At 40.5% G+C, this 11,731-nt stretch overlaps 1 protein-coding gene across 5 annotated transcripts in view; it reads right to left on the bottom strand.

Moving 5' to 3' along the window:
- Positions 1 to 11,731, bottom strand: part of POC1B (POC1 centriolar protein B) — a 103,544-nt gene that overhangs the window by 22,508 nt on the left and 69,305 nt on the right. Inside the window, exon 10 of one of the 5 annotated variants that reach the window (XM_015571140.1) lies at positions 6,570 to 6,765. The exons of the other annotated variants lie outside the window; for them this stretch is intronic. Within the exon in view, the coding sequence (XP_015426626.1) occupies positions 6,634 to 6,765 (132 nt within the window). The 3' untranslated portion in view covers positions 6,570 to 6,633. Of the gene's footprint in view, positions 1 to 6,569; positions 6,766 to 11,731 lie in introns of those variants that run through there. 5 annotated transcript variants of the gene reach the window in all.

Raw genomic sequence — 11,731 nt, forward strand, 5'->3', positions numbered from 1 at the left:
GATAAAACACAGTTTGAGATATAAACTCCACAAATGTCATTTTCCTTGATTAATAAATACATAAAAATAGTCACAGCACATATTAGCAGAAATAAAAAAAGATCTTAACACTTGATTAAAATATTAGTAATATCTTGGAGAAAACTGCTCTCTAAACAAAAAGTTTTAAGTATACTTAAGGGGACAGGTCACTTATTCTGAAGTTAAATTTTTTTTCTCAATTGTGTTTGGCAAACCTATCAGTATACTCAATTAAAAAATGGTGACATTTATTTTTTTCCACATAATCTTATTTGCTTGAAATTTTTCATGTCATTTAATGATATATCAGAAAGGGATGGTTTTTTCCAGAGGTGGGAGAAAGAGGATATTGACCCTCTCATACTTCAGTCCCCAAAATGTAAAGCAGCCAGAGTTTTATGGCATTTATAATTCATAGAACACTTACGTTTTATAAATGATTTCTTAAAAAAAGGACAACATAACTTTTTAAATAGAGTTAATGTCATGAATTTTTTTTTCAGTTAACTTTACTATGTACTGAATTGTACAAAAAGTACACAGAATCTTCTAAAAGTACAAATCTGGGGGAGTACATTTCTTAGTTAAATTCAACTTCTCAACTGATTTTCCAAAGCACACAATTGCCTTCACTTTATCTTAATAATATATTTCTAGTTCTATTTAAAATGAATAATTATTTAAGTTATTTATATCCTGAAATTTCATTAAATTATTATCATCCCCAACATGCATATTTCTGAATCTAGAACAGCAGTTCACAACCTGTGGGTCATGACCCCTTTGGCGGTCGAACAACCCTTTCACAGGGTTGCCTAAGACCATCCTGCATATCATATATTTACATTGCGATTCATAACAGTAGCAACATTGCAGTTATGAAGTAGCAACGAGAATAATGTTATGGTTGGGTCACAACATAAGGAACTGTATTTAAAGGGCCAGAAGGTTGAGAACCACTGATCTAGAATAACATTTACTCAGTCAGCATGGTACTTTGTCTAATGCCAGATGTCATTTAAAATAAATTTATTTTACATAATGTCAGCCTTAGAGAATAAGTGCACAGATTCATTTTACTGAACATGAAGCTTCATACGGAAGAACTGTCCAAGCGAACTACGAAAATTCTTTGAACATTCCACTTAAGGGGACAAGGTGTTACCCTGTAACACAGCTCTACTACATAATCACTCCCAAAGAGATGGGACTGAGTCCATGAGGCCATGAACAGGGGAGGACTGGATCCCCTGGGACTGTGGGTACTCGTGATTTGAGGAATACCAAGAGAGAAAGGAAGGTTGGAGGAGATGGCCTGGATTTTGCAAATAGGCACATACCCATAAAATTGTCTCAAATCACCAGAAAAAAACCCCTAAATATTATGGGTTTGGTTATGTTTTTGAACCTTGCCCACAAGATTTCTAGCCCATTATATTGAGAATATTTACCAACACCCCCCTTCCCCCAAAAGAAAACCACACACACACAAACCCAAACATAGCTCTATTTAAAATAAAAGCCAATGGAAAATAGAACTCTCTTTGTAAAAATCACACTGTAACCAAATCTGATAAAAATTTATGTTATCATCTATACCACAAAGGAAATAATGCCTGCACAAACCAGAACTAATAACAGTAACACCACCAAAGGAAACGCAAGCCCACACAATTCTTGCTATAAAGAATATCATTTCTTAAAAACAACAAACAGCCCTGGCTTAGTTGGTTGGAGTGTTGTCCCATACACCAAAAGGTTGCGGGTTCGATTCCCAGTCAGAGCACATACTTAGGTTGTGGGTTTGATCCCCAGTCGGGGTGCATACAAGAGGCTGGGGGGCGATTGCTGCTTCTCACATCAATGTTTCTTGCTCTCTTTCTCTCTCTCTCCCCCTCTACCTCTTGAAAATCAATGGAACATATCTTTGCGTGAGGATTAAGAACAACAACAAACAAACAAACAAAAATTGAAAATTAGTGAGAGGGTGAGGTTGGAGGTCTATGGGGAGCAGTGAAAGAAAAGTAATGACAAAGTCCTTTCAAGATGGTAAAGCCATTATATCATTAAGAAACGGATTTACAGATATGCTAGATCAAGTAACTATTCATATGAGGAAGCCATATCCCCACAATTAGGCTTGAACAACCTATGATGAACACACCATATGGAACACCTTCTGGATAATCAGTAAGAGACAAGTGTGTCTTAAACACTATTCTTTTTAATGAGGATCATAAATACTAATTGACTTGGGGTGGTGAACAGACAGATGATGAATATACAGATGATGTATTATAGAATTGTACATCTGAAACCTATATAATTTTACTAACCAATGTCACCCCAATATATTCAATTTAAAAAAGATGTATCTTTTAAAAAGGATTTGTGCTTACAAAAGTCTGGTAAATGCCAAAGATGTGAGTACTTGGCAAGTGGGAATAGGCAATGTACAAAATCCCAAAGCAGCCTCTACAACCAATCGCAAGTACTGACTCTAGAGCCTTTTTCCTCATGTGCTCCCAAATTGGTCATTACTTGTCTTCTCTCTCTTTTTTAAGCAGAGATACTGATCAAGCCCCTTTGGTTACTATGCTATGCTGTGGTGAAGAAATATTCACTTAGGCTAAGCCAGGCAGATAACAAGGAGGCTAAAGCCGGCATCCAGAGACAAGGCATCTCAGCATCTGGGGAGCCGTACGTGCAGGGGCTTATGGGTTGGGCTCTGAACTTAGTCCAGTCTAGGCCCTAGCTGGCCTCTGTCACTTCCTAGCTGGTGTGACTGTGGGCAAGTTACCTGACTTCTTTAAGGCTAACTTGTGGAATCTACGTGCATCTTTAGTAAGGAGGTAAAGTATACCTCCTTAGTAGTACTAGTATTAAAAAAGGTGGCTATTTTATGGGAACCATAGGCATGAAATGAGAATGCTCCTAAATTTGATTCAGTTAAACTTTAAAAGCAAGCGTAAGATAGTAAAGTTGGCAATTCTCAAATTATTTTATAAATCTAATGCAATGCCTATCAACATTGCAATGTTTATAAAGAACATGAAAAAATAATTCTACAGTTCATGCAGGTAAATAATAGGCCAAACTATCCAAGAAACTTTTGAAAGAAAACTTGAGTGTGTATGTGTGTGTGTATAAAAGCCTAAGTAACCGTTACAACTGAATGACCGGAACAACCGGTCACTATGACGTGCACTGACCACCAGAGGGCAGACCTTCAATGCAGGAGCTGCCCCCTGGTGGTCAGTGCGCTCCCACAGCGGGAGTGCTGCTCTGCCAGGCTCACGGCTGGCAAGCACAGCTGAGGCAGCAGGCACCTCTCCTGGCTCTGTGACAGCGCTACCAGGTGGCAGTAGCAGCGGCACAGCGGGGCCAGGATGAGTGGCAACGGAGCTGTACCTGGCCCTGGCTAGGGCTCCTCCCCAGACACCTGCCACTTTGGCACTGCTACATCCCCCCAAGGGGTCCAGGACTATGAGAGGGTGCAGGCCAGGCTGAGGGACCCCACCTGTGCACGAATCCATGCACCGGGCCTCTAAGATATATATTAAGATACACACACACACACACACACACACACACACACACACACACCTATATTTAATCCTCACCAGAGGATATTCTTTTCCATTGATTTGTTTAAGAGAGTGGAAGGGAGTGAGGGATGGAGAAAAGGAGGGAGGGAAGGAGGGAGGGAGGAAAGGAGGGAGGGAGGGAGGAGGGTGGGGAGGAGGAGAACCTATGTTTGGACATTCTGTGACTGTGAGAGAGAGAAACATCGATGTGAGAGACACACAACACTGATGGGATGTCTCCCTCATACACTGGGGAATGAACCTGCAACCCAGGTCCCAGGTATGTGTCCTTGACCGGGAATTGAACCCACGACCCTTCGGTGCCTGGGCTGGCTGACATTTTAACCACTGAGCAGCACCAGCCAGGGCAATGTACTTACTATATTTTAAAAAAATATTTTAAAGCTACAATAATTAACAAGGTATGATAATGGATTAAGAACAAGCAGATTGATAAGACAGAAGTAAAAGTCTCTGAACATATACAAGAACATGAGAATTTAATGTTTTTTGAAGGTAAATCAAACAAGTAAAGAAAAAAACAACACAAATTGAGGATACTTTGTTAAACAAAAATCTGTACCTTATAACTAAAAGTAATTCATCTAAGATTTAAGATTTAATTGTAAAAAATAGAACCTTAGGAAAAGTAGTTGAAGATATCTTTGGGGAGTAGGAAGGGATTTTCTTTGTATAGACTACAATGAAGTCATAAAATTAATTATATCTTTTAAGAAATGAATGCAACTAAATTGATCAACAATCAGAAACAAAAATCAAGGAAAATGAGAAACAAGGAAAATATATTTGTCGTATATGGTAAAGGGTGTTAACCTTCTAAATTATAATGACAGTTTAAAATTCAATTTTAAAATAAACAAAATAGAAAAATGAGCAGAGTATACAAATAGGCTCAAAAATATAAGGAACAGCAATTATGAGAAAAAGTCAAAGTTCACAAGTCAGTGCAATAACAGGTAACAGGTATGTTAATTAGTTGGACTGTGGTATATCTACACAAGTTACTTTATACACCTTAAATAGATCCAATATTTATTTTGTCAAAAATGGTTAAAGCTCACAAGTCACTAAAAACATATTAACTTAATATTTCTTGCTTATTACATTTTAAAGGCTTTAAAAAATTAAATAATCAATAACTAAATATAACACTCAATATATATACATATATATATTACGATGTAGAAAATATATTTGCTTATATATTCTAGAGTGAATTTGCCTTATAAAGCCTTTTTAAAAAAGTTTCTATCCTTTAATTCAATAACTCCTCTTGATTCCATATCCACCCTTCAAAAATCTGTTTTGTGATACGGAGACCTGGACTCTGCAATCTACAGTTTTCTCTTGCCAGTTGGTTCTATTAGGCTCTGTCAATAGAAGACACAGAGAGGGAGACCAGAAGCCCAGAATGGAATTGCTGCAAGTTTGCTGCTGCTCCTGTCAGCCACTCACAGCAACAGCTTTCACTCTCCTCAAATATACCAGAACCAGCTGGCCCAGGCTCCTCAGTGGTTAGGACCAGCTCCATGAAGTCTGTCCTCTGTGCTGCAGCAGATGGGGGCAGGGCCTCTTCTCTTGCAGTGGTTCTCAACCTTCCTAATGCTGCGACCCTTTAATACAGTTCTTCATGTTGTGGTGACCCCCAGCCATAAAATTATTTTAGTTGCTACCTCATAACTGTAATTTTGCTACTGTTATGAATCGTAATGTAAATATCTGATATGCAGGATGTATTTTCATTGTTCGCAACCCACAGGTTGAGAACCGCTGTATAGGCTCTCTGATCCACAACCTCAACCTGGGGTACTATGGTTTTCTTCCTATCAATTTTTCCACTGACCCAGGGTCAAATCCAGAATCTCACACATTGCATTTAATTGTTGGTCAAGATGGTATGGCTACATAATATTCCATCTATTCATATACTATACTTTTATTTAACTAGTACTGTTACCATTGTAACTCACTAGGTATTAATAATAGGAAAGGAGCAAAGGGGAGGCCAGACACTATAAGCATGGTCATCTGGGCAGCTTCACCAGAAAGCTACACCTTCATGCTCCCCACGGGCTCACTGGTCCATTCCCTGCAAATCACCGGGAAAGGGGTCCAACAAAGGGGAAGATGGATGCATTCGCAGTGAAGTCCAGGTGCTGTAGGGGAGGTCATTACTTGTCTTCTCCACCCCCACCCCCACCCCCACCTTTTTTTTATTAAAGCAGTCTAACCTGGGAAAAAGATAACTGGCTAAAGAGGGTGGCAAGCTCAAAAAATCCCACTGGATTCATTGGATAAGCTCCTAGTTAAAATCCCCAGAGATAAAGGAATTCTCTCTCTTGCCATTGTATTCCTGTTTCTCATTCCTGTTGCTCCATGATGCACCTCGTGTGCGTCTCCACAGCCATGTGGCCCAAGAAGCCACATGTGGGTCATGCAGACTCCATACACAATGGGCTGCAGCTGGAACACAAGCTAACCTAGCCAGATGCTGCACTAGACTGTGCACGTATGGAGCGAAACACTGGGCAGTGGCTTTATCTTAGCCCTGCTGAAGACACAATGGGACTTCTTTTGCGGGGGCTCGGAGGAAGATGGGACCTTGAAGAGGAACTCCCTTAATGTTACCTCATCATTCAGTAAAGCTTTTCACACTACCCATCCTCCCACAGAGGCCTCAGGAATTTCCTATTCCCGTGGCATTCCAAGAGTTCCACTTCTACTGGCAACAGGTGGGTGGGGACGAAGAGGACACCCCATCAATAACAATACTGTCTTAAAGGACATTTGATTTGTGTCCATTTCTTAGTTTTAAATAATGCTAGAATAAGCATCCTTGAGTAGAAGCCTTTGTCTGTACATCTTATTTCTTTAGGATAGTTTAGGATCTTTAGGATGATCATTGAGGATCCAGCAGGAAAACGGAAACCACAACAGTTATTTTCACAGAGAGAATGAATGTAATGCAGGGAACCAGCTAAACAGGTTTGGAAGTTTGTAAAGGTTAACAGGGAGCCCTGAGGTAAGAACAGTAAACACACGAAGCAACTGCCTCTCTAGGTCTGGGGTGGAAAGAGGCTGGAATATTAGAAGCTAGCCACTTAAAGGCTCCGCACTGAGTTGAGATGGTTTGTTCCTAGGAGGAAAGAGGAATGTACATTAATAAGACATTCTGAAAAAGAAGAGGAAATGCCTGGCATTCCTTCTCCTTCCCCCCTTCAACAGAAAACAAACAACAAGTAACTCTTATGTGCTTTGGTAAAGCAGTCCAAACAAAAAGAATTTTGCCACCATAAACACTGAAACCTACCAAAATTCTGCAGAGATTTGAAAAGCAATTTAAAAAGTACATACAAAAAAAAACAAAAAAAAAACCCTGGGCTTTGTAGTGGCCATCATTATCTCCAGCAAAAGTAAAAGAAAATACTGTAGGAATGGGGGGGGGGGGGGGGGGGAGGGCAAATTATACCAGACCATTTTTCAACTGTAAGTCAATTAAAGTCAGTTTGAACTTTTAAATGACAGAGGTTGGTGGATTTAAAGCAATAGAACTTTATGTATTCTTGAGCATGTATGATTGTGTACATGGTATGATATTTTCTGTTATCTGACAATCTGAGAAAGTAAAAACAAAGACAATGAAAACTACAGAAAGAACTAGGCAAGGACCAACACTGGGCTGCCAGTTCACTCAGATTATGAGGTTTTTAATCTTTCTGAAGCTTTAATATATTTGACATAACCTGACTTCATAAAGCACAAAGAACTGACTGAAAAATTCACTTTAGCAGAGTTGCTGACTACTTCCACCAAATCATTAGCTGCCAAGGGGCTAAATAAAGAAAGCACAGGTAACTTAGCTGCACTGTGTAAGCAGTACCAAATAACTCTAAACCAGATGGGTACAGATGTACGGAACAGCCGCAAGCTAAGTTCACTATTTTCCAAGAAACTCCAACATTTGAAAGAACCGCAAATGGCATTTAGCTCCACAGCGAACGTCCTGTAGTCCAGGAGACAGACACCCTTTTCAGAGTGCTACTGTAGTAATTTCCTGTGTGAAAAGCTCACTGCTGTTCTGCATTCCTCAGGGTGCATTTCTTATCATCTCAGAGGATGTTGCTCTTCCCCAGGAAGAGGAAGGAACCAGTTGTTACTGGATGTGTGGGCTGAGAGCTGTCAGGCATTTTCGGCATGCCTCAGCTGTGGGAACTGGGGATGCGGCTTAGGTTCCCAGCCCTGGGACAGTGGATAGTGATTATGGCAGCAGTTGGGAGTCACGGTTTAGAAATACAGTATCGCAGGAAGTTGGAAGGCAGAAATAATACTTAGAACTTCAACACTTCCAGTTTCCAGAAATGTGCTAATTTTCTAAAGGAAATTCTAAAAAGTATCTACTCTGTTGGGCTCCCAAATAGCATCCTATATAATAAAAGCCCAATATGCAAATTGTCCCCTCGACTGGGAGTTCGACCAGGGGGCAGGGCCAGCTGGCCAACTGCCCACGGCCCCTTCCTCAGGCCGGCCCTGCCCTGGCTGGTGGCGGTAGGCAGCCGGGAAAGGGAGGCCCTGGCCGGCAGCCAGCAGCTACTAGGAACCCTACCTGAGCATGAATTTCGTGCACTGGGCCTCTAGTGACCCCACAAGTTCTAAATCACTTTCCTCAATAAGTATAGGGACCAGTTTTGTTGTTGGTGGAAAACAGGCTCTTCCATGAGATAGTGAGAAGAGCATTTCACTGATCCACGTATGGGAGATTGTGGTATGGCAAGGTTTATTTGTGATGCAAAATCAAAGGAGTTCCCCTCTTGGATTTTCAATGTCTAATCTCCATCCATCTGGCCATGAAAAAAGTCCAACTGTGTCTTAAGCAAGGCCATGACAAAGGTGAGTGTCCAGTTTCTGCTTCATATTAAAGCTAGTACTTTTGGAGCCCATGTGGTCTGCCACCTGCCCAACCCCCCCCACCCCCCCAGCTGTTAGACCCACATGGTCACATGTTCCTGGCAGGAGGGAGGGGGGTTTGCCAATGATGAGGTGAGTTTGGGTCATGAAGCAAAAGAGGTTCGGGGAGAGGTAGGTTGGGGAGAGGGAGAGAAAGAGAGGGAGACAGATAGGGGGAGAGAGTGGGGGGAAGAGGAAGAAAGAGAAGGAGGGAGGAGAGGAGGAAAGAAAGAAAGAGAGAAAGAGGGAGACAGAGAGGGGGAGAGAGAGAGTGTGTGCTCTCTTTGTGTTCTGGGATTATAACCAGGAGATTTTTCAAAGTAACCAATCATCTTCCCAAGCTTTTGCGGGTTTGCATTGGGTCAATGATCTTTTTCCTAGGCTAGACTGACAGTGCTCATTTGACTGCTATTGCACAGCCCCCCATCCCTAATTAATCTGTGGAGAGCAGGAGGTGTGAAGCTGTAGCTTCCTAGTGAAGCACACAGGCCCCGCTCCCCAGCTGAAGGTGCTCAACAATGTCCGACTCCCCTTGCTCTCTTCCTATTAATAGCTGGCTAATTTCAGTAACAGTGTTACTGCATAAAGTATTATTTAACTAGGGTTATTTTTAAAACTTGAATTAGCATACAATTTTTAGTGAAAGAAAACATTAACGTAAGCTTTTCCCCCCTGTGACCTTGATACTTAAAGGGAATGAAGCTCAAATTAGTAAAATTTTCAGTATGGCTACATCAAACATGGAACTTAGTAATTATGATTTTTATTAAAAAGTATCTTTTATTTGGAGAATATAAGAAAGCCTCTGACCCACATTACATTTTATAGATTTCCAGATCTCTATCTTCTAAGAAACAAAAGAACATGTCCCTTTAAGAAATGAAAAAGTTTTAGTGTTTTTTAAATTTTTTTTTTAATTTTACAATCCTAAAACATTTTTTTTAAAGGTCAGCTATCACATTCGCAACTGTTGGTACTTTTTAGAACATATGGGGCCTGATGTACTTCAAAAGCAAGGATAGAACTCATTTGGAAATGGTAAGAAATTTGTGAAAATGTTGTATTTTTCATCTTTTACTTTTGTTATCATGTATGTCTTATTTTAAAAATGCATTTGACAATTTAATTACCTCATTTCTTAAAAATTCAAAGGGCAATGATATGTTAAACACAAAAACTTAACCTCTAAACTCACTGAAAGCCTTTTCAGAAGGGCTCATTGAGCCAGGAAGGATCCAGTCGAGAGGCATGAAATCCAGACCAGCAGTCACCAACCAGTGGTCCGAGATCCAAAAGGTCTAGACCACCAGTGGTGGTGGCTGCAGCATCGGTGAAAAAGGCAACATGCCCACCGGCCCAGAGTTGGGGAGCACTTTTATACACTACGTTTTGGGGAAGGAAGATATAAGTTGTTCTATAATTGACATTGGCTACAGATAAAGGGGATGGGATAAGGTGAGGGGGGCGCGTTCAGGACTGGTGCAGAGTCCATAAGGAAGAAGTGCTTGCTACTTTGGGCTATTTGCAGGCAATATCCTGGAAAGTTCATGCATAAGGAAGAATCTGAGACTCCTGGGGTTCGGGGCACCTGGCTATTCTTTTTCAGATAACTGAGGAGATAGCCACCTGGAAATTAACTCAAAATCCAAACACAAACAGGAATGTGAGCAGTCTTGTCAGCTGGTCCCCAGTTATTAATAGGCAAACCACCTAAATGCTCTCTTTCTCTCACGCTCCCGCCTCCATAATTTAATTTAAACATCTCAGATTTTTTTTTTTCCTGGTCAGTTTTTAAATTATTTCTCAGCTCTGATAAGAATTCCTCTTTTACTCCTACTAAGCATTTTAGAAACACAGTTAACTTTTTTATTCACCAGATTAAAAAAATTACTGTGTCTGATCGCTTGACATATTCACTATGGTTTGAAATTCAGACTAAAAGTATTGTGCAAGGCAACAGAGATGGATTCTACAAATGCCTATGTTCATTTCCTTTCAAATGCTTAGAGCAGGAACAGGAGGCAGCTACTGCAGGGCCACTGAAACAATGCCTGAAGATGCCACAAACATGTTTCCCAAAGCTTAGTAAGCAGCAACGAAGTTATAAACAAACATACCTAGTTTTAGAAATCATTTACAACCTAAATGCCACCTTATAAACCATTGCAAAGTTTAGAAATTTAAAGAAGAACCTCACCTACCTCAAAACTTAGAGGCTGTTTATATGTAAATCCAGGAATGTTAGCTTACAGAAAAATAGTGAAAGCAAAAGGTTTGTGCAACATTTTTTTTTTTTTACTGATTTTCCTGGGAGAGGAAATAGAGATTTGGAGACAATAAATTGCATATTGCCATCTTACACTTTCAAAGTTATAAATTTTAGTTTTAGGGCATTTAGTTTTGCATACACTGTGTTCTTTCAAGTAAGTCTTTCCAAATCTTTGCTTACATAAGCAGTTGGGAACTGGAATAACTGAACTAGTTATGCAATGTTGTTTAGCAACCAGGACAAACGGTTGCCACAACATCCGTGGAGACATTCTCTCTGTATCTGCAAGTTTACTCTTTATATGTCCCTGTGTTTTGTCAACACATTAATATTTTCAGATAGCATATTCCATATGACAACCTCCATGAAATGTAAAACCCTTTTCTTCCTAAAAGTAGACTTATGCAGAAATCTTTCCAAAGGGAAACCAGTACACTTTGCTAAAAAATACGAATCTGGGATCAGTGAAATGACATCTAGGAAGCGGTGTGTTTTACCACTTTACTTCCCAAAGGCGCAGAAGCAGCAGAGTACCTCTTGCACTGATTCAGTTCATCACTTCACTGATCCCAGAAAAGAAGACAGAAACATCACAGTTCTTTTTCTCTCAGCAACCCCACTGGCAAACAAGGCCAAACCAGGAGATTATCTGGGCCATCCTGAGATTACTCAGGGTTACACCGTATTGGCCCTGGGGAAAGGACATAGGGAATCCCACTGCTGACATCCAATCTGTCAGGAAATCCTTTTGGCTCTGCCTTCAAAATACATCCAGATTTCCATCACTCAGCATCACCTCCTCTGTGAGCACCCCAGGTCATTGCCTCCTGTCTGAGTATTTCACTAGCTTTCTAATTGGTCTCCTCGTTCCCTGTCCCCCACCCTGCCC

This window comes from Myotis davidii, unplaced genomic scaffold, assembly GCF_000327345.1.
Source record: "Myotis davidii unplaced genomic scaffold, ASM32734v1 scaffold108, whole genome shotgun sequence".
Lineage (NCBI taxonomy): Eukaryota > Metazoa > Chordata > Mammalia > Chiroptera > Vespertilionidae > Myotis > Myotis davidii.